The sequence below is a fragment of the Moschus berezovskii genome, chromosome 1 (assembly GCF_049115385.1).
Source record: "Moschus berezovskii isolate FMDL1 chromosome 1, NW_MosBer_1.0, whole genome shotgun sequence".
Classification (NCBI taxonomy): domain Eukaryota; kingdom Metazoa; phylum Chordata; class Mammalia; order Artiodactyla; family Moschidae; genus Moschus; species Moschus berezovskii.
Genome location: NC_142460.1, coordinates 150,972,022 through 150,996,018, shown reverse-complemented (window position 1 = coordinate 150,996,018; position 23,997 = coordinate 150,972,022). Strand labels below are relative to the sequence as shown.

General features: G+C 43.5%; 1 protein-coding gene across 20 annotated transcripts in view; it reads left to right on the top strand.

Moving 5' to 3' along the window:
• The window catches only part of ZBTB38 (zinc finger and BTB domain containing 38), a 77,997-nt gene extending 56,590 nt beyond the window's left edge, over positions 1 to 21,407 (top strand). For 9 of the 20 annotated variants that reach the window (XM_055412650.2, XM_055412696.2, XM_055412669.2 and 6 more), the window contains one exon: positions 14,513 to 21,407. In XM_055412650.2, the coding sequence (XP_055268625.2) occupies positions 14,513 to 18,133 (3,621 nt within the window). In that variant the 3' untranslated portion in view covers positions 18,134 to 21,407. The other 11 variants (XM_088840206.1, XM_088840211.1, XM_088840215.1 and 8 more) reach the window with 3 other exon arrangements.
• Positions 21,408 to 23,997: the final 2,590 nt, after the last annotated feature.

Here is a 23,997-nt window from a genome sequence, read left to right as displayed (position 1 = left end):
GGACGCTGACACACATATGGTGGAATGTCAATGTCACTTTAAAGCAGTTCTCAGGGAGGCTACCCAGAGGGGCTGCAACACCCACAGGAGACGCAGTGACCTGATTCTTCAAAGGGTAATTAGAAGCAGTGGGCCAGCTTGTGTACACAACATACCTGGGTAACTTTCAGCAGGATGCAACACACCCACCTATCCAGATCCTGTTCCCAAAACGGATTCAGTATCAGCAGTGTCACCTGGCTCCTATTCTTTTTGAAATTCCACAGGTGAGTCCGATGTACCGTTCTGCAGAGAACCACCATTGTAAGCTCACATTATGATGCCTCTTGCATCTTACTGCTGGTTGCCTGGTGGGCAAAGAGGGCTTGTGTATGCCTTTGGGGTCACAAATCTGTACCAGGAAACACAAGCATCCACAGTTACAGGACCTAGAAGCAGGCCACAGACCCAGCTGTGCTTCACTTAACGCAGACCCTTCCCCTGATCAGCATCTCATGAGGAGGCTGAGTGAGGGAAACAACCTTGGAAGGAACTGAAAAGTGGTTCCAGAAAGTGGACCTCCCTGGGAGTGCTTGCAGGGAGCACAGATACGAAAATGGAGCCTTTTTAGACACCCAGCACCAGGACCTTATGCTGCACTCCCATGTTGATAACTTGAAATTTTTAGCATTTTTTTTAGAGTTAACTTTTAAAAGTTTGTTGCTAGTTCAGTCCAGGCATTCAGGAGACAAAGGCCAAATGCTTAAGGCTTAAAGACAAAAGGACAAAATTCAACTGAGTACATTTTAAAGATCTTACTGACTTTATTTAGTGATTCATGAGTCAGGCAACATCCAATCTAGCAGACAGAGCGGAGCTCCAAAGAGCTACAGAAGGTGAGAGGTTTTATTGGCAGAAGGGAACAGAACAAGGAAATTATACTAGGCAAAAAGGTGGGTTGGTTATTGCAAGGTTCCTTTCCTTATAGGGGGTGACAGGGATTGTCAGGCAGATTACCTAACTAATGCTTATTGGTCTATTCCTGATTTAAGCTGATATCTAGTCTAGGATTGCATTGCAGGGAGAGCCAGAACTCTTAAGTAAGTTCCAGTTTGATGACATGGGGCGTAGCATAAGCAGCTCCATTTGGGGCCTGTTGTTTTTGTCTTTAACAGAACAAAGCATGTCATTAGAGCTTGAAGAAATACTCTTTCCTTTCTTTGAGCCAAAGCAATAATAGTAAGCAATTTTTTGGTGCTTCAGAGCTGTGTTTCATTGTTTTACCTTGTGTGAGCAGCAGTAACTTTATGGCAGTGCACAGCCCTCGCTTGTCTTATCCAGCTCCAGTTTTAGATCAGCAGAGTTGCTTTTGTGTGTGTGTTTTGTTTTTCCTTTTACAGTGTCAGACTTTTTAATGTTCAACCTTTTAGCATCAGTGACAAGTAGTAGGGCAATTCGTGTTGACCTAACTCTGGATCCAGAAAGCCTGGTCAACATTGCCAGGTGTGGTGGGCTCTAGAGAGCTTGTTGTCTGGGTGTTTTTTGTTTTTGCATTTACTTCATAAAAGTTTATCAGCGCGTTATGTGCCAAGTGTGGTGCTGAGAGCTAGGGGAAACTGTGGTAAATAGTTTCAGCCTTCACAGAATTCATACACTTGTGGTAAAGCACACATTTGTCAAATAATACTTAACTACAACCATAGTGTGTGTGTGCGCATGCTAAGTTGTTTCAGTCATGTCTGACTCTTGCTGAGCCTATGTACTGTAGCCCTCCAGGCTCCTCTGTCCATGGGATTCTCCAGGCAAGAATACGGGAGTGGATTGTCATGCCCTCCTCCAGGGGATCTTCCCTACCCAGGGATCAACGGTTCTTTACCACTAGCTCCACCTGGGAATAGTATATACTATGAAAGAAGAGTCTGCTGAGGAGTATAGGGCAGGTAAACCTGATTGAGGGGTAATGGATTGTTGGATAGAGACCAGGATAGGCTGCTGCCTGGGCTGGAAAGGCATTCTTGGTTTCAGAAGCCACATGTGTAGAGGCCCTGAAGTAGGAAGATCCTAGGCATATTCAAGGAGCAGAAGGAGGGCTGGTGTGGGTTAGAGTGGCAGGAAATGAGGTCAAATCACAGAGACCTTCTAAGCCTTGGTAAAGATACTGGAATTTGGGTTCAGAGTTCTAAGGAGCCTCACTAACTGTGTCTCAGCTCCATGTTGGCCAGGAGATTCTTTTCACTGTCATGGAAAGGCCTCCTCCCAAAGGCGGCCCCACCCCACAGCTTCTCTTTCCCTAACCCTCCCCTGATGCTTCATCACCACGGGTCTCATGCTTTATCCCTACTGATAGGTCCCCAGCCTGAGTCTCATGATCCCTGAGATTGTATCATCCCCACGCCTGTAATGAAAAGATAAGTCTAAATACTCAAGTGGGGGGTGGGGGGAGTCACATGAAAACTCATCCTCCTGATGGATTCAGCCCACATGCTTGGACTGAATTGGCAACAAACTTTTAAAAATCAACTTTTTTTTTTTTAATACTAAAAATATTAAGTTGGCTACATGTGAGTGAAGTGTAAAAGCCTTGGCCGTTTAGTAAATTCTGGGCTGTGGGGCAGACGCTGACTGACTGTGTGTTTAGCTGGCACCTTGGAATTGCCTTGTGTCCCATTACGGTACACCCGGGGAAGTCGTGATAGGTCCCAGGCCTGAGGCTCATCCTCTGGCAATGAGCAGGTTGCCCTGGTAACTACCGTCCATGGTCACGGGTCGGCTTGCCTGAGCTCCAATCCCCAGCTGGTTTTTCAGGGGACCCCTCTGGCACACTCTGCTTCACGTCAGGCAGCATTTTTCAGTGACTTCTGGGTGTGGGGCCCAGGCAGGCTACCCCTTGGCCAGCCCTAGCTCTTGGAGTTCACCCGGGTCTGTTCCCTGCCTCGGGCTTTTCAGGGGTGAGCCTGCACCACCCGCCTGCAGCTTGGGTGTGGTGCCGAGCCATCTTGTGCTCGGAGATGGCGAGTCAGCTGCTCCGACTTCCCTCCTGCTCTGTGCCCATGCGTGATGCGGTAGCCTGCAGGGGGCTGGGCGCTGCACGCATCAGCAGTTACCACTCTGCTGTGAGTGAGGCAGTGCCCTGGGTTCCGTTTCCACATCTGTACCGTGGGCTTGAGATTAGCAGCTTCCGTGTGGTGAGCACTGACTCTGTTCATGCATTTAACCCTGAGTTGGTAGTAGTGTCTCCATTTTATGTGTCTGCCTCACGAGATTATGAAGGGGATTAAATAGATTAATATGTAAAGTGCTTTACAACCTGAAATGTATCAGATGAAAGCAGTTTTATTCAAAATTGGTTGGGGAAATTCACATAGATGAACCTTGTAATTCGAAGTATATACAGTGCCTATCCATACATAATGCAGATTTAGGACCGTGTATCTGCTTTTAGTACAGATTGTTCATTTAGTACATGACTATTTTGAGGGCCTGCAATGTATCAGGCACTATTCTAGGTGCCTAAGATGCATCAGTGCAGAAAAGCAGAGATTTCTGTCCTCGTGATGCTTAAATTTCTAGCAGGCAGATGGACAGTCAATAATGAGTAAATTCTGCAGTGTATGGGGATGCTGTGAGTGTTGTGGAAAAGAAAAAGCAGAGCAGATAAGTGGGGCCAGGAGAGTAGGTGGCTCTTTTCATCGGGGTGAGTCTCTGTGCTTTCAAATAGTTCCCAAGTGCCTGCCGTGCCCTGTGGCCTGGAGACACAGCCGTGAACGGGACGAATACAGTCCTTTCCCTCCTGCAGTTTACTTTCTGGCAGACACAGTGGACGGCGAACAAGCAGGCAAATACTTGTGATAATTGCAGGCTGAAGGATGTAGCATGAAGGTGATGTGAGGGCAAGTAGAGGCGGGAGCATATAGAGAGTTGGGGTGGGCCCTCGGAGTTGACATCTGAGCTGGGTCTACAGCAGGGGTGCGCCAGCCCCCTGGTCAGGACTGGAATTGGGCCGGGAGAGACTGGCAGCAGAGGGAGGACCGAGTGTGAGCACAGAGTTGTGGCAGAGGCGGTGGGAGTCTGGGAGTAGTGGCTGGGACCCATGGACAGTGCAGGGCCTCACAGGCCACAGCGAGGGTCTTCATTCCACCTTAGCATCTGGGGACAGCCACTGAAGGGCTCTAGGCAGGGCCTGACTTGATCTCCTCTGTGCAGTTAAAAGACCACCCTACGCATTGCATGCCTAAGTGGTTCTGTTCAGTCACAGGCGAGCAGAATACAGAACTGGGAGTCAGTTCTCAAGCTGATTCTCACCCGTATTCTTTGAACCCCTGCTGTGTGCTGAGCACTGTGCTTGGTGCTTTTCACGTGCATTACCTGGTTCATTCCTCTCTGCCCAGGTTCTGGTTCATCCAGAAAGAGTCCATGCAAACTGTGATTCATTGTCTTGCAGGAGTCCCTAGAAAGCTGGGGTGCAGGGAGCTAGGGGTGGAGAACAAGGGTGCAATGGCAGGCGGATTTAGATAGTTTTAACACCATGCAGAAGTTGCTCTCTGTCCTTTCTTTAGGATAACCCATCTTGCAATGAGCAGGAAGTTCATTTTTGCTCAGAAGCCACGGTGTATAATGGTTCTTCCCTCCATCCTCCCTGACAGGTCACAGTCAACTGAGAGGAACGGGTCTATTCAATCAGGTAGGCCTTTAAGAAAAAGGTATTTGGCTTTTGATACCAACTCTAGATCATAAGCTCACCCATAAAATGAGAAGTTCCAGGGGACGGGACCCCTGTCCTGGTCATTCTGGTAACTCAGTTCCCACAGCATTCAGACTTTTAAAATTCCTTTTCACATCAGCACCTCTAAATATCAGTGGAATTTGGTAGGACAAGAAACGTACGCAGCACTTCAGGGATTTAGAGATAAGAGTCTCCAAGCACATTTGCCAGCTTTCTTAAGCAAGCAAGTGTCTGGGCAAGCTCAATCGTGAGATGAACCCAAGGGCTACCTGCTCTAAACACTGCTGTGTTTCAAAAAGGATAATAAAAAAAAAGAAACAAAGGACCTTTTCCCCCTTTCATCTTTCCAAACAAGCAACCCAAAATATTTAACCGGGCACATTGCGTCACTTGTGAATCTGATAATACTCGTTCTCACAATCTATATGCATGCAACTACAAGTCTGGAGACCAAATGTTTACCTTTTCAAAACAATATATTCAAGAAAGGTGGCTCAAGCCAAGTTGCCTCCCTGTTGAGTGGACTGCAGCAGTTTCCTGATGTTACCTTTCCAGCCACCTGAATTTCAGATGAAAAACAGACCTCCCTTGTCATGCTACACCTTCTTGAATCTGATAGCTTAAATGCGTGAAAGTCTGATAAATGCAGCTCTTCTCTGCTCCTTTTGGGCTGCATTTAGAAGGCAACGTGAGAGGATTTTCCTTTGCTTAGACATCGCTGAACTCCATAAAGGGCTTCTGTTTTGTAATCTGTTTCCGAGATCTGATGCATGTGTTTCTAAGACCCTGTCACGTGAGGAGGTCTGACGTAGTCACCCAACATGACTGTGAGAAAAGGCGCTGCAAAGATGTGTGTGGGATGTGGACCCAGATCACCGACGCGGTGTCCTTTGTCAGAACACTTTCCGCAGAGAAAAGCGGGTCCACGCAGTAGATTCTACTTCAATATGGGCCTTGCGCTGGCCCCAAATAGACTGTGAGTTTGACTTGTGCGTGCTTCCAGGTCAGTATCCTAATACAGTGTGTTCTTTTTTTAGTTGGGTTTTATTTCTAAGTGTCTTTTTATAGAAGCATGGCAGTAGAAAGAGGAGAAAGTTGCTCCGTTGATTCAGTTTCATTACTATGTACATTGGGAATTGAGTGGCCAAGGTGCTGCGAGAGGGCTCCTGGCCTTTTCCTCTGATCAGAAGATACAGAAAAATGGGATTCAGTCTGGCCCTGGAATGTGGCCTTGAGTAAGCGACTTCAAGTTCTCACTAAGAATGCAGACTGGACAGGATTACTTCAGTCTCCATCTGTGATGTCTTAAAGACTTGCTAATAAAAGTACACCAGATTTTATTAACAAGCTCTATGAAGTTACATAATAATTACACTGGTTAAACAATTTAAAGAGGTTTTTCAAGTTTTTTTTTTTTTTTTTGGTTTACATTGGAAGAGTTAAAATTTTTATGGAAACTGTCATTTTAAGTTTTTGATTTCTCTGTGCTTTAGTAAAATTGCCTTGTCTACTTGGGGAAGGGAAGATTTAATTAGGCTGGAAATACTAGGAATTAGTTGCTCAGATCATTGCCAAGAATTGTTTTCAAGTTCAAAGCCAGAACAGGTATCCAGGATATAATGGGGAGGGGCCTAATTTAGTAGATGAATGGATAGACTCTAAGGGCAAACAGAATGCTATGACCAAGCCAGCCTTTGAGACTTGAAGGCAAAGATTCAAGCAATGATAGGTTGTACAAACAATACAGGCAGCAAATCGAGGAGCAGTTTTTACCTGAGTGTAGTGTGAAGGGACCATTGGTCCACCTGGTTTTACAGCTGTGCTCACACTCAAGTGATAGGTAGCAGTCACTGCAGGCTTAGAAAATTAAAGACAGCTATAGCGTGTGTGTATGTATCTGTGTGACCGTGGGTGTATCTATCTGTGTTTCTCTGTGCCTTGATGTCTCCTGACTCCTGGGTATTTCTGCTTTGTATTTTAGCACACTTTTATTCATTTTGTCTTACATGTGATTCGTTTTATTGAGTAAAATAATTTCTGAGTCGTTTATTTAAATATGATTTTGAATATTTTCTTACAGCTTAAAGCAGTGGTTCTCAAACTTTTTATTCACAGGAGGACCCCCTTACATTCTTATAAATCTTTAAGGACCCAAAGAGCTTTTGTTTATCTGAGTTACATTCAAAATTTTAAACGAGAATTTAAAAACTATTTGTTAACTTGAAAAAATTGACTGTGGTAAACCCGATTACATGGTAAAATGATACATTTTTATTTTTAAAATAACTATTTTCTAAAGCAAAAATTAGTGGGAAGAGTGGTATTATTTTTTGCAAATATGGTTGACCCTTGAACAACACAGGTGTTAGATAGAGCACAGACTCTCCACTGGGTCAAAACTCCACAAAATCTCCCCTCTGTATCCCTTCCTCCAGTTCTGCATCTGTGGGTTCAGCCAACGGTGGATCATGTAGCACCGTAGTACGTATTTAGTGAAAAAAATCCGTGTGGATCTAAGCAGTTCAAACCTGCACTGTTCAAAGGTATACTGTATCTTTACTATCTGACTTAATAGAAAGATAGCTGGATTTTCAAATCTGCTTCTGGATTCAGCTGCAATGTGTTGTTTTAATTGAACTATATGGGAAAAAATCCAGCCTCACACAGCTAGGTAGTTGGAAAAGGGAAGTTTTTTTTTTTTTTAATAACCTTTTTAGTTAGTTGTGGATATTCTTTGATGCTACACCAGTATCTACCAGTAGGACTTTAACGGTTAATTGCAACATGGAATCAGTATCTGAACTTTCTGTAGTTTGTTACATGTAAATATATGGCTCTCTCTTAAACACCTTTTAGCTCATGCATGTTTTTTTTGGTAATATGCATTGGTCATTTGGAAAATATTGGTTCACTGAGCCATGTATATCTTCCAAATTCATTACTCAGTATCCAAAAATCACTTCCATTAACATCACCACCAACATCATCAGAAAAGTCATTATGTATTGAGGAGTGTTGAGCTCATTGTGGTAGATACAAGTTTTCCAAAATTCTGTTTTTTGCGCCAGTCTGATTTTATTACTGGCAGCAAAATGGCTGCTTCCTTGAAATGACAGACTCACTTATTTCATTTTCAAGAAAGTGTTTGCCCAAGTACCAGTATCTGAATAGCCATGGTTATTTTATCAGTAATTTTTTTCAAGTAAAAATGATGTTCCATGAAAAAAAAATTGTTAAGTTTGACTCAGAGCTCTAGGAAACACCAAATGCTTTTTCTCAAGGCAGTCATCATTTTTCATTATGCAGCAGAAGTGTTTTATGTGTCCTTCTGATTGTACACGCAATAATAGATGTATATTCCAGGGTCCAGGTGTAATAGAATGATTAATGACTGCTTAATCCAAGTCTTACTGGCTTGATGTCAGCTAAGGTTGTAGAAGCTTTCCCCATCTTTGGTTTTGTACCATTAGTGCACACGTTCACACAGTAAAAAAGACACATGACATCTTAGTGTGGCCATGAAAATAGTTTTGACCTCAAGAACTTGCCGAAAGGGTCTTGGGAGACCCAGAGATCCATGAAACATACTTTGAGAACCCTCCAGGTTACAAGGAAACTAGGAAAGAAAAAAAGGCACAGGAATTTATTTTTATTTTCCTAGTAATTTTGCTTTCTCTTGAGTAGCATTTGGGTTCACCCAGGTCTGATTTTTAAAGCTTTAAATCAGGTAGCTTTCTAAGTACAATATGTTATTTAAGCCATTTGCTGCGGCGCCTGAGGAGCCAATGTCTCTCTGCTCACTCACTGTCAGAATCAACAATGCATTGGTACCAATACTGTCCCTAAACTCAAGGAGCAAATAGGAAGGATAGAAATGTGTACAAATGCACAATATTGCATGTGACAATAAAGGTTGGAACCCCAGACTGGAAATTCCTGAGGAGGGAGGCTGACCGAAGGAGATGTCACCTGAGATGAGTCACTTACAGGAATTACCAGGCAGAGGAGCTAGGGGTGAGGACAGAAGAGCCTCAAGAGGGAATGCAGTGTTTCTCCCAAAGCTTCATACAGGCAGAATGTAGAAATCTTTCTGAGTTATGAGAAGAGGACTCGTGTAGGGAGTGCGTGAGTTGTGTGTGTTGTGCATATACTGGAGTGGAGCTGAGGAGCCTAGCGTCGGGGAGGGGTCTTCTATTTTGTACCTTAATCCGCTTCTGTACTGTTTGCATATTTTACCATCAGCACAGATTTTTTTTTAACTTTTTAAAATACTAATTAACTCTAAAAGTAAGCGAAGAAGTCATTTTAGGTGGGGTGGGATGAATTGGGAGATGAGAATGAATATATTCACACTATTGATATTATGTATAATGTATAGATAACTGATGAAAACCTACTGAACAGCCCAGAGAACTCAGTTCGGTGCTCTGCGGTGACCTAAAGAGGAACCACATCCAAAAAAGAAGGGATAAATGTAAACATGCTGCTGATTCACTATGCTGAATAGCAGAAACTAACGCAACATTGTAAAGCAACTATACTCCAGTGAAAATCAATTTAAAAAAAGAAAAGTCATTTTAGTCATCAAAAGCATCTTAAGCGCCCATCCTTACATAATATGAATGTATTATATAAGGTTGGAATAATGCAGGAGACAAAGGCAGCAGCAGATTCTACATATGCTAATTAAGTAGAATTTCCCAGTGGCCCTGGTATGAAGTATAAAGTATGTTTATCATATATTTATAAAATTCTTAAAAGCATTTTAAATACTTATGAAGTATACTTTATCTCAGTATACACATGTAATTAAAACTATAATGTAGAATTTTATATTTAGTTTATATAGATATGTATATTTTTTAATATATATAAATACAGGATGACCCTTCATCCTCATTTCCCAGGATATAGTCCCAATGTATACCTGTTTATCTGGCACAGTTATTAGTTGTATCCCCTTTTCTCTCTCAAGTGTCTTGTTGTTTTAGATGCTGAATTATATGTTCATGATATTTATTGTGCTTATAAAATCTGTTTCCACCATCACATACTCATATATTTATATAATCATAGATCTATTGGTATGTGCATGTGGACATATACGTATGTGTATTTGTGTGTTTAGAAGGTGTATGTTAAAAGCTTTACAACTAAAAAACAAACTCAGGAAAATAGTAACATAAATCAGATGATCACAGTTAGCTAATTACAGATTGATTTATTGTTTTAAAATATTGGCTCACCAAAAATTTTGTAACAATAACATTTTTCATGCTTATTTATTCCATCTCAGTGATACTACTGAAAATAATAGACATATTATATGAAACTTGCTTTTTAGTACATGTTTCAGAATGTTACATATAAACTTAATCTCATCAGCTTTCCTGTGTCTATTTCTTTTTCTGAAGTCTGTTGTGGGCTTTCCATTGGCAAGAACTCCTAAGACTTATGTTTTCACTTACTCTCAATGAAGAAATATAGCAGAGGAGATCACTTTTTTTTAAGTGATTTTTTTAAAAGTATTTTTTAAATACTATTTTTGGTGGGAATGACTGCCTCCCCCCGAACTCATTTAAGTCTGAATTCTAATTTTAGGGATATCCTTAAAGTAAGGATGACTGTTCAAAACTCTGGGTCCAATGTGATTTTACTTTATGTTCTCGTCAGTTGCACAAACCAAACTGACTAAAGGGGCCAGGCTGGGCTTGGTGCTGAGAGAAGCCACTTGGCAGTGAGTGCTTGGAAAGGTGGCGGGTGCGTGCAGGTGGCAGGGACGCAGGGACACAGCTGCTCGGTTGCCAGGCAGGCAGCAGCCCCTTTGTTGTCCAATCTCCCTGTTTCCCAAGAAAAGATACATTGATTTTATGTTAAATCTTGCTCTTCTTTGACATCAGCTTTTTTTTTTTTTTTCCAAAAACATGGTCCAGATGCCACGTGTGTCCAACACCGCTGGTCGGGACCAGGTGTGTTCAAGGCCCGCAGTGGGTCCCCGTGGTCTTCAGACTTCACACTCCGTTGCACACTGGACATGTAGAATATGACTTGAAATTGCATCTTTGACAACTGTCACTGCCTTAACCTTGCATTTATGGATTTGGATGCTTTGTTCTAAACTGTGACATGGGCTCCTGATTACAAGCTTCTTGAGGGCACGAAACTCAGCTGTGCCTCGTTGACTGAACTTCGTGTCCCTCAGCTTTATCTGCTTCCGCAGGCAGCGCTGCAATCAGTGTCACCTCTCCCGAAAGGGCTTTGGTGAGGCTCTCCTGCCTTCCCTCGCCCCGTCCCGGGGCCACTCCCGCTCCTGTTTGTTCCAGCACTCCTGGTCCCACACCTTCACTGCCAATCTTACCTTCCCTGCTATACTGCAGGCCTCTGGGGGCAGAATTTTTGTTTCTGTAATGGTGCTGGATTAGTGTCAGCGCCCAGACCTGGTTCTGGCTGGTGGATAAAAACCACGTGGATATCCTCTGAGACAAGACTTTTCAGTGTTTACTCGTGTGCCTTTCAAATTTGTTATCACAGGGACAAATAGGATGTTCCTTATTTGCTAAATAAAGTACAAAAATATATCTAGGTTCCAGGGTCTCACCCCAGCTGTTCCAAATGAGAATCTTGGAGGGGCAGAGTAGGGGCCTTTGTAAATTCTGTACTATATTAAAGCTTCCCAGGTGATTCAGATGTATAGCTAGGTTCAAAAACTTCTGTCCCAAAGCATGAAGTAGGTATTCAGTAAATCTCTATTTCAAGGAGAAATGAACTCTTGCCTTCCTATAGCACTCAGCCAATATTCAAGAAATAATGGTCAAGAGAATGAAATTCTGAATTCCCATACTAACTCTCCCCATCTCACCTTTTTAGGTGGGGCTGAGGCCATCTATTCCTTCCCAGGCTCTCACACTGTCTGGGGTGGATGGATTAATTCTTACCTGGTCTAGAGGATGGCCTGATGGTTTGCAACCAGCTGGCCTCCCTCTAATCCTCTCCATGTGCTGAAGCCTCAGTGATCCTGAGTGATTTAACTCAAATCTAATGATAACTTTTAATGATAACTAGTACTTGCAATATAAAACTTGCTGTGGGGAGTCCACTAGAGCCTGTTATGATCTGGTCTGACCGTTTCAAGCTTCCCAGGTGGTGCCACTGTTAAAGAATCCACTTGCCAATGCAGGAGACACAGGGTTCAAGTCCTGGGTCTGGAAGATCCCCTGGAGGAGGAAATAGCAACCCACTCCAGTATTCTTGCCTGAAAAATCCAATGGACAGAGGAGGCTGGCGGTCCACAATCTGTAGGGCTGAAAAGAGTCAGACATGACCGAGCGACTGAGCACACACGACCCTTCCAAAGAGGAGAAGAAGATATGAGAAGGGAGAGAAAGTAGATCCCCCAGGGGCCCAAAACAGAGAGACCTCACGGAAGACCAAAGAGGCACCTGCCAAGTAGGTAGGTCATTGATCTGTAAGCCAGTGAAGGATAGACTCTGGCAATCCTTTCAGGGGTGACCCTTTCTCTCTTCAGGGGTACAGAGGGGGCCATAAAGATTTCTTTTGACTTAATTTTATTTAAAGATGTAGTCCCTCACATCCCTGGAAAAGATTCATGGAAGGTTACAGGTAAAGGCAGGTAAAACAAGAGTAGAAGAGCTATCACTAAAGAAAGTGAGACAGTGATCACACCAGAAACCCAGGCTCACGGTGGTTACAACAGTCGACGGTAAACATTAGTTCTAAGCTTCCTCATTTCGAGAATTAGAAAAGTGGTGAGTGCATTGTTCTCATTATCTGGATAATGAAGAATATGTTAGTAGAAATGCACTTTTTCCAGTGGCTAAATGAGATAAAAGGAATTATCAAATGGATTCTTGTATAAAGGACACTAAATAACATAATGGGCACAGCTCATAATTGCTTTACAAAAAGGTAAAAAGAGAGGCTTTATATGGCCATCTGGTCTTTCTGAATGAATGAATGCCATGAGCTAAACGTTTTACTCCAGTGCTAGGAAGACACGGCCACTGGGAGTTAAAGAGCGGGAAGCTGTATGGGCTTTCTGGACATCGCTTGATCAGAGAGAGAGAGACTTGATGAACAGCAGCTGGGTACTATGTCTTTTAGACCAGAGCAGGTATTTTGGCCAGGGCACTACAGTTTAAGTGCAGGAGTGATCTCTTAGTATATAGTGAAATTAGTTTGGTGAGTTGCTGTTAGCATTTTTTAAGTGAAAGATAATAGAACAGGACAGACAGCATCACACCTCTTAAAGGTAAGTTTTAGTTTCACTTTTGTCTCGAGTCCCTATGCACCGTGTATTTTTTAACTGAAGGTAACCATGAAAGCTGGTGCTTTGGACTGTCCCTCACTAGAACAGTAGTGGGTAGGCTCTGGCCAACCCAGGCTCATTATAGAACATAAAGCATAATAAGACCTGAGTACAACAGGAGTGGGATCTTCAGACCGGAACAAGAGCCACTGTGCCTTTAAATTGTGCTAATTTAAGAACCTGTGACTAGACAGTATTATAAACTCAGAAACATACTTCTCTGGTTTTGTGTTTTGTTTCCATTTTGGTTGCCTTTAGTACCTCGCAGAGTTATTTTTGAACACCCCAGTCTACTATGGCTATGATAAAAGGGAAATCAGAGGAATGAGATGGGTCCCCATACGGGCCAGTAGTGCAGAGGGCAGGGGGCCCCTGGTGGTCAGACTTTCCACTTATAGACCCTTCAGAGCCACAAATGAGGAATGATTCCTTCAGTTCTTGCTTCTTCCCTGAGCACTCAATACCTATAGTTACAGATACTGCTTGCTTCAGCTTCCCCAGTGGCTCAGCAGTAAAGCCTCCATCTGAAATGCAAGAGGCCCTGGGTGGGGAAGATCCTCTGGAGCAGAAAAGGGCAGCCCACTCCAGTATTCTTGCATGGGAAATCCCATGGACAGAAGAACATGGCGGGCTACAGTCCTTGGGGTCACAAAGAGTCAGACACGACTGAGTGCACGTGTGTGTGCGCGCACACACACACACACTGCTTAGTTAAGGAAAACTTTTAAAAAATAATTTTCTTGATTCATGAACTAAGGTGAAAGTGAAAGTCACTCAGTCGTGTCCGATTCTTTGCAACCCCATGGAATTCTCCAGACCAGAATACTGAAGTGGGTAGCCTTTCCCTTCTCCAGGGGATCTTCCCAACACAAGGCTAGAACCCAGGTCTCCCTCATTGCAGGCAGATTCTTTACCAGCTAAGCCACAAGGGAAGCCCAAGAATACTGGAGGGAGTAACCTATCCCTTTTCCAATAGATCTTCCCAACCCAGGAATCGAACCAAGGTCTCCTGCATTGCAGGCTATGTTTGGATCAAATCATTAGGGTGGATCATCAGAAATAGACAGGAGTCTTGTGATGGGACCATGACATTGCCTGATTGTAAGAATTCAATACAGCACCCTGAGGGATGATGAGACCCTTAACACTTATCGGGGAACCTTCTCCCCCCAAATTTGGACATGTATATGTAGCCTACAACTTTGGAGAAAGTCAGAGAAAAAGTTCTGGGAGGATTTCCAGCTATCACAACTATGAGTAATGGTATGAGAAACAGGCTGGGGCAAGATAAAGATTAAGCTTCTAAGGCTGACTCCAAGTCTTTGGAGCAACAACAAAATGAGATTAAAAAGAAACAAAGGCCACAAAACCCTGTATTTTCATACAAAAAGTAAGTTTTTCAAAAAAATCAAAATAGCCTATAAACCAAAGAGCTCCTCATGGAAGGACCTTTATCTCTGACCACTTCTCTCCTCTTCTTTTAGATGACAGTCATGTCCCTTTCCAGGGACCTCAAGGACAACTTACACAGCGACACAGTGCTCTCCATCTTAAATGAGCAGCGCATTCGGGGCATTTTGTGTGATGTCACTATCATTGTGGAAGACACCAAGTTTAAAGCCCACAGCAATGTCCTGGCTGCTTCAAGCCTTTATTTCAAAAACATCTTTTGGAGCCATACCATCTGTATTTCCAGCCACGTCCTGGAGCTGGATGATCTCAAAGCTGAAGTGTTTACAGAAATTCTCAATTATATCTACAGCTCCACAGTGGTCGTCAAGAGACAGGAAACTGTCACTGATCTCGCAGCTGCTGGGAAAAAGCTGGGAATATCCTTCTTGGAAGATCTTACTGATCGCAACTTCTCCAATTCCCCGGGTCCCTATGTATTCTGCATTACCGAAAAGGGAGTGGTTAAGGAAGAAAAAAATGAAAAAAGGCATGAAGAACCAGCCATCACTAACGGGCCAAGGATCACAAATGCATTTTCCATCATCGAAACTGAAAACAGTAATAACATGTTCTCTCCGCTGGACTTGAGAGCAAGTTTCAAAAAGGTCTCCGACTCCATGAGAAACACCAGCCTCTGCCTGGAGAGGACTGACGTCTGCCACGAGGTGGAGCCCGTGCGCACCCTCGCCGAGCACTCCTACGCCGTGTCTGCCGTGTCTGCCGTGTCTGCCGTGGCTGAGGCTTACAGAAGTCAGCCTGCCCAGGAACAGGACAGCAGTTCACCTGCGAAAACAGGCAAGGAGAACTCTGAAGCTGTTGCAGCAAAACCGAAAACATGCCGAAAGCCAAAGACACTCTCCGTACGCCAGGAATCAGATTCTACTCCGGAAAATATGCCACCCCCTCCAGCAAGCAACGTGGAGGTGCGTCAAGAAGAAAGTCCGCAGCCAGCTGCAGTTCTTCCCCTTTCAAAATCTCCCAGCCACAATGAAGGAGAGGTCCAGTTTCCCAGGGCGGAGGAAAATAAATCCTCTGATGTCCCTGGGCCGCCAGCTGCCGAGGTGCCGCCTCTCGTTTACAACTGCAGCTGCTGTTCCAAATCTTTCGAGAGCAGCACTCTGCTCAGCGCCCACATGCAGCTTCACAAGCCGACCCAGGAGCCCTTGGTGTGCAAGCACTGCAACAAGCAGTTCAGCACCCTCAACAGGCTGGATCGGCACGAGCAGATCTGCATGAGGGCAAGCCATGTGCCCGTTCCTGGAGGGAATCAGCGCTTCTTAGAAAACTATCCCACCATCGGGCAGAATGGAAGTTCATTCACAGGTCCAGAACCTTTATTAGCTGAGAATAGGATTGGTGACTTTTCCAGTCCCGGGAGTACGCTGCCAGAAACAGAACACATGGTTAAATTTGTTAATGGGCAAATGCTCTACAGCTGCGTGGTGTGCAAACGCAGTTATGTGACTTTATCCAGCCTCCGAAGACATGCAAATGTTCACTCCTGGAGGAGAACATATCCTTGCCATTACTGCAACAAAGTGTTTGCCTTGGCTGAGTACAGGACAAGACATGAGATTTGGCACACAGGGGAAAGGCGGTATCAGTGCATTTTCTGCCTGGAGACATTCATGACCTACTATATACTCAAAAACCACCAGAAGTCTTTCCATGCCATCGATCATAGACTTTCCATCAGTAAAAAAACGGCAAACGGAGGCTTGAAGCCTAGTGTCTATCCATATAAACTTTACAGGCTCCTGCCCATGAAATGCAAGAGGGCTCCTTATAAGAGCTACCGACATTCTTCCTATGAAAATGCTCGAGAAAACAGTCAGCTGAATGAGCCTGCACCTGGTCCCTATGTTATTCAGAATCCACACAGCTCTGAATTACCTACTCTGAATTTCCAGGACAGTGTTAACACCTTGACCAACAGTCCAGCCATCCCATTGGAAACACCAGCACGTCAGGACGTGCCCACTTCGGCCAGTATACAAAACGCAGAGGGTACCAAATGGGGCGAGAGGGGAGAGTTGAAAGTGGATCTGGACAATAAATTTTATTCCACAGAGGTGTCGGTTTCTTCCACTGAAAACGCTGTCAGTTCGGACCCCCGGGCAGGGGATGTGCCCATTTTGGCTGTGAGTAACGGCAGTGAGAACTCCACCTCTGTGATCAGCTACAGTGGCTCAGCCCCCTCGGTCATCGTGCACAGCAGCCAGTTTTCATCGGTAATAATGCACAGCAATGCCATTGCTGCCATGACCAGCTGCAGCCCCAGAGGAACCCCTTCAGACCAGACTGTCAGTCAGACCCCAAAAGAGGACGGCAAGCCCGCTGAGCCAGACAAAGTTGGGAGGGCCGTCAGCAGACCCAAGAGCATGAAGGAGAAAAAGAAAGCTGGCCCATGTAACAGGGGAGAAATACCAGAGGAGTCCAAGTTCACTGCTGATCCTGGAGGCTCACTGGGCAAACCTACAAATACCATTAAAGAAACGAGTAAAATTGAAACCTACATCGCAAAGCCCGCTCTCCCGGGAACCTCCACAAACAGCAACGTCGCGCCCCTTTGTCAAATTACGGTGAAAATCGGGAATGAAGCCATTGTGAAGAGGCACATCCTCGGCTCTAAACTGTTCTATAAGAGAGGGCGGAGACCCAAGTACGAAACGCAGGAGGAGACACTGCCCCAGGAGAGCGACCAGGAAGCCAACGGAGACAACCCTCTCGGGCTCTGCCAGTCCGAGTGCGTGGAGATGAACGAGATGTTTGACGATGCCAGTGACCAGGATTCCACGGACAAACCGTGGCGCCCATACTACAACTACAAACCCAAGAAGAAATCCAGACAGTTGAGAAAAATGAGGAAGGCCAGCTGGAGGAAGGAGCATGAAAACAGGAGCCCGAGCGCTAAGTGCAGATACCCGGCCGACCTGGACTGTGCAGTGGGCAGGGCTCCGCAGGAGAAGGCCTTCGAGGAAGAGGAAAACAAAGAGATGCCTAAGCTGCAGTGTGAACTCTGCGACGACGGAGACAAAGCCTCGGGGGCCGGGAGCCAAGGGAGGCCCCACCGGCATCTCACGGCCCGGCCTTACGCATGCGAGCTCTGCGCCAAGCAGTTTCAGAGCCCCTCCACCCTCAAAATGCACATGCGGTGCCACACGGGAGAGAAGCCATACCAGTGCAAGACCTGTGGCCGGTGCTTCTCCGTGCACGGCAACCTCCAGAAGCATGAGCGCATCCACCTGGGCGTGAAGGAGTTCGTCTGTCAGTACTGCAACAAGGCCTTCACATTGAACGAGACCCTCAAAATCCACGAAAGGATCCACACGGGAGAAAAACGGTACCACTGTCAGTTCTGCTTTCAGAGTTTTCTCTATCTGTCCACGAAAAGGAATCACGAGCAGAGGCATATCAGGGAGCACAACGGGAAGGGCTATGCCTGTTTCCAATGCCCCAAAATTTGCAAAACAGCTGCTGCCCTGGGAATGCACCAGAAGAAACACTTGTTCAAAAGCCCCAGTCAGCAGGAGAAAGCAGAAGGTGACACGGGCCAGGAAAACGCCAGTCCCCTGGAGAATCCACATTTCGTTGATTCAGAAGGCACTGACCAAAAGGATAATGTACAAACCGTTGTTGATAATGTCCTGTGAATGGAGATCCTTAGGGGGAAAAAAAAAAACCTTTGAGAATACAAGTTGGTGGGTTTGTTTTGGTTTTTTTTTTTTTTTTTAGTTAGCTGTTTCTTTTGTTTCTGTTTAGTTTTGTTCACTTAACAGTTATGAAGGAGTGAAATGTAACAAAGAAAATCTCATTTGTTCAAATTCCAGAAGGATCCTAATATCCTCTCTGGGTTTTAGCATTAACTTCATGCAAAGTACGCAAAAACAAAATAGCCGAATCTTCCAGTATCCCAAGTGTCTTGTGAAAGTTTATGAAGTTCTCAGTTGTGATATTTTTGCCAGTGGGAGAAAAAAAGAGTTTAATTTTAGCGTAATTGAAAACTTTCTGATGAGTGCTCACAGGAGCTGGCTGCTGAACTGTCTTTAGTAACTGGAGATATAAGGGTCAGATATCATGAAAATGTCACCTTCATAAATATGTTAAAAGGTAAATGAGCTATGACAGTCATTATTCTCATCCAGCTTCTGCACTATTAAAATGTGTTTAAATTAATGGGTACATATGAAATAATAGTATAGCTGAAAATACGTGTGAAATGAGTAACCCAAGTAGGACATTCATACGTTATCTAGAACTACTTTTCTGCAACACAAACCTTGTAAAATACAGATATAAAGCACTATATAACTTTTAACTGTCCATGTCCCCTGTAGTGAATTATAACAATGAGCAATAGATCTGCAAATAATGAGAACTGATGTAAAAATCAGTAGGAAGCATTTTGAGTACGACTTCAGAGCACGTGTATGCTTTTAGATGGAATGCTGTTCTCTTGAAGTTATGGCTGAGCTGTTACTAGAACCGGTCTTCTCAAGTCCCAAAAAACATAGGTCATGCCTTATCCACGGGGGAGAACCTTCCCAGAAGTTCCTTGTGATTACCTGTGCTGTGGTGTGTATTACTTTCTAGTGGCCTCACTTCAGAAAATGAAAAAAGGTCAAATTCTTCTGAAACTCCCTGAAGTCTTCCATCCATCACAAGGCCATGGACGTGGAGGTCTTTCCAGATAGATTAAACCATTTTCAAGGGTTCAAGTAAAACCTGGCATCTCCTGTTTCACTGAAGGAGTGTCTTGGAAATTAAGTGCAAGGCACATGTATGGTGGTGAATTCCCAGGCACTTGAAAGTGACAGAAAGCCTAATCCCTACAATTGTCAGCCTTCTTGGAAATCATGCAGCCCACAAGCATATACTATTTAAAAAATAAAGGACAACAGAAACACACACACCCCTGCCCACCCAATAATGACTTGAGTGGGTAGGAAGTGATGACCTTCCTTGCCTCAAATGGAGCTTTGTCTTTGGAGGGTGGGGAGATAGAATGTGGAGTGACAAGGTTCCATGACTTACATGCTTCAAAAATATATATAGAATATATTCACAAGTCAGATGCCTTGTCTTCATGTTTGCAGACAACTGAGACCCTGGTTCAATTCCTGGGTCGGGAAGATTTGCTGGAGAAGGGATAGGCTACCCACTCCAGGATTCTTGGGCTTCCCTTGTGGCTCAGCTGGTAAAGAATCCACCAGCAATGCAGGAGACTTGGGTTCGATCCCTGGGTTAGGAAGATCCCTTGGAGAAGGGAAAGGCTACCCACTCCAGTATTCTGGCCTGGAGAATTCCATGGACTGTATAGTCCATGGGGTTGCAGAGTCAGACATGACTGAGCCACTTTCAGCCCCTTTTCTAAAAACCCACTTCCGTGTTTAATGTTCTTTTTCTTTGACTCACATCATCAACACTGCCCTCAAAATCTTACCCCCCTGTAGGATATTCCGTCACATGGACTAGGTTCCTGGGAAGCTGGAAATCATGATTCTTTAACTTTTTAAACTGCCAGAATAGGAGGGGGAGAGAAAACATTCTTACCCATTTTGATCACCAGAACACCAGTATGAGCAGAATCTGGAACCCAATTCAAGGATGACCTGCAGTCATTCATGTTCACAGGATTTGACAGCTGGAAACCCAAGGTTACGCAAGGCTGCAAGGTTGCCATTGTGAAGAAATGGCTTGAAGGACTCCAGGTTCTCTCTTCAAGGGTTGTGATATCTCCACAAAGAAGACTTCATATGGATTGGGGTGGACCAGAAAGCATCTAAACACCCAGAAAAGGACATAATCAAAGCTGATCTTTTTATACTGTAGTACTTTGTTGTTAAATAACCCCAATATTGTATTTGCATTTATCTTTTGTTCATCTGCTTTCACTTACAAACAGTATTATGTAATAGAGGAAAATGGAAAAATGCAAATGAGTTAACTTTATTTTATACATTGTATATACGTACACCTGAACCATTCATTTGGGTTTTGTTAAAGAGATAGTCACAAAGGGCTTATGCAAATCATTTTGAATTGATAATTAGAAAACTGAATAAGCAATCCTGTGATCTACCAATTTGTTTTATCTCAATCAGGATTATGAATCAAGAATTACTGTCTATTTCAGTCATTTTGATTTGAAGTAACTCTAAATATAAAATGATTACATGTAATGATGTCTCCCAGCCCTTCCATGTGGATATTTTTTAAGTGGACTTGTATGCTAATAATTCTAGACCAAAGTAAATATGGCAGAATATTTATACATGAAAAAATAATTTTGCAAATATTTTCTATAATTGTATTATTCGTTTAAAATGTTGATAGCTTGTGTTAGTTTCAGGGAGGGGTGTATATTTTGATAAAAAATACTTGACTTTGTAATTCTGTATATTCTATACAATTTATAGCAGAGCCGTTTTAAGACAGCCTTGTCACATTTTTTGTTAATTGTGAAAATTTTATTCGAAGTGATGTTTATGCATTGAGTACATAACGACCAACTAGTTAAAGTAAGTGTGAACAGTGAAACATACTGTATGCTGTACAAGATATATTGTAATTTGCTGTTTTAGCATCTGTATTTTGGTTAGAAGATATTATTAAATGCAGATGTTAAGGGTTGGAAAAGTCTAATTTTATTTTTAGAACTAATGGATATAAATTTGTTTTTGCTTGATTAAAATAGCTTATTCTCATGTTGTCTCTTTTTAAACATTTTAGTGTTAATTCTTTTGTGTAGCCAGGCAGCAATTTCATTTGTATGAGTCACAGCGTTGTTTCACATATGATTCATTCAGTATATTTCTGTTTCCTCACTTGTTTACATTCCATGGTACCTGCTTACATGCTTAGGACTCAAATGGAATATGACATTAAAAAAAAAGCAGAATAAAAGCGACTGAAATCTTGTTATCATTTAGTGTTTTGGATAGGCCTGATATTATGATAAACCTGAGTGTTGGAAGTATTCTGCTCCAGTCATCCACAGAAAAGAGATTTCACTTATTAACTCCCAGATATTTGGCAACGTTCTTGCCACGGTCTGTCTTATTCAGTCCTTTCCCAACAATCCTAGGAAATGGACTTCTTTATCTGCGTTTTATAAGTGACTTTGAGAAGATCCCAAAGCCAGCCAGCCGGGATCCCAGCCCTTGGCTGCCCATGGGCTCCAAAGCTCACATTTTTGTTCCTTCTCTGCATCTTAGAGGGAAATGCTTAATGTAAACTGAACAGGGAGTGAGGAAGAGACCCGACCAAGTAGTACAGCTTGTGATGGCAGCTGTCACATTCTCAGCTGTAAGGAGGCCATGGTAGGGTCAGCTCCCCAGACTCAACTCTGATTTTCTTACTGAGGCCTTGATACTTTGGGCATCTGGTTGCTCTTATGTTTGAGGATATTGCTTTATGAAGTAAATTTGTAAAAGTTTGTAAACTTTTTAATGTGGAGTGAAATTATGATTTAATGCTGTTGTAAACTAGCCATTTTTCACATAAAGAAAAAAATCTGTCCTGTCATTGCAGATCATACTCCCAACCTTAGCTAGTTATCTGCAAATACACGCAATTAGTCACAATGGGTAATGTGACAGGAGAGCCAGAGGCTCAGGCAATACAACCCATCAGCAGCACAGAGAAAATAGCTCAAGTGTCCAGACCTGATTGCTGGTCCACAGCATCAATTTTGTATTTGAAGGGCAACCCAAACCAAATTCTCCAAAAATTCTATAACTACTGTCTGCTAAAAGGAACTTAATTATCTATCAAAACAATTAATATTGAAAGAATTTGTAACAGTTGAGAAACTAGATTAAAACCATAAAAACAAATCACACAGAGCAGTCCTGTTTGTACATATTCTTTTTCAGATTTTTCTTGATGTGTACCATTTTTTACTTTACTAGCGTGTGAGATGAGTGCAATTGTGCGGTAGTTTGAGCATTCTTTGGCATTGCCAATTCCAAAGAAAGGCAATGCCAAAGAATGCTCAAACTACCGCACAATTGCACTCATCTCACACGCTAGTAAAGTCATGCTCAAAATTCTCCAAGCCAGGCTTCAGCAGTATGTAAACCGTGAACTCCCAGATGTTCAAGCAGGTTTTAGAAAAGGCAGAGGCACCAGAGATCAAATTGCCAACATCCGCTGGATCATGGAGAAAGCAAGAGAGTTTCAGAAAAACATCTATTTCTGCTTCATTGACTATGCCAAAGCCTTTGACTGTGTGGATCACAATAAACTGTGGAACATTCTGAAAGAGATGGGAATCCCAGACCACCTGACCTGCCTCTTGAGAAACCTGTATGCAGGTCAGGAAGCAACAGTCAGAACTGGACATGGAACAACAGACTGGTTCCAAATAGGAAAAGGGGTACGTCAAGGTTGTATATTGTCACCTTGCTTATTTAACTTATATGCAGAGTACATCATGAGGAACGCTGGGCTGGAAGAAGCACAAGCTGGAATCAAGATTGCCGGGAGAAATATCAATAACCTCAGATATGCAGATGATACCACCCTTATGGCAGAAAGTGAAGAGGAACTCAAAGGCCTCTTGCTGAAAGTGAAAGAGGAGAGTGAAAAGGTTGGCTTGAAGCTCAACATTCAGAAAACAAAGATCATGGCATCTGGTCCCATCACTTCATGGGAAATAGATGGAAAAACAGTGGAAACAGTGTCAGACTTTGTTTTTTTGGGCTCCAAAATCACTGCAGATGCTGATTGCAGCCATGAAATTAAAAGACGCTTGCTCCTTGGAAGGAAAGTTATGACCAACCTTGATAGTATATTAAAAAGCAGAGACATTACTTTGCCAACCAAGGTCCGTCTAGTCAAGGCAATGGTTTTTCCCGTGGTCATGTATGGATGTGAGAGTTGGACTGTGAAGAAAGCTGATTGCCGAAGAATCGATGCTTTTGAACTGTGGTGTTGGAGAAGACTCTTGAGAGTCCCTTATACTGCAAGGAGATCCAACCAGTCCATTCTAAAGGAGATCAATCCTGGATGTTCATTGGAGGGACTGATGCTAAAGCTGAAACTGCAATACTTTGGCCACCTCATGCGACGAGTTGACTCACTGGAAAAGACTCTGATGCTGGGAAAGGTTGGGGGCGGGAGGAGAAGGGGGCGACAGAGAATGAGATGGCTGGATGGCATCACTGACTCTGTGGACATGAGTTTGAGTGTACTCCGGGAGTTGGTGATGGACAGGGAGGCCTGGCGTGCTGTGATTCATGGGGTCGCGGAGAGTCGGACACGACTGAGCGACTGAACTGAACTGAACTGAACTGAACCATTTTTTAAAAATCTTTATTGAATTTGTTACAGTATTGCTTCTGTTTTTATGTTTTGGGTAGTTTTTTTTTTTTTTTTTGCATTGAGGCATGTGAGATCTTAGCTCCCTGACCAGGGATCGAACTCGCATGCCCTGCTTTGGAAGCTGAAGTCTTTCCACTGGACTGCTAAGGAAGCCCCTGTACATATCCTTTTAATGACGTCAGGTCTTTTT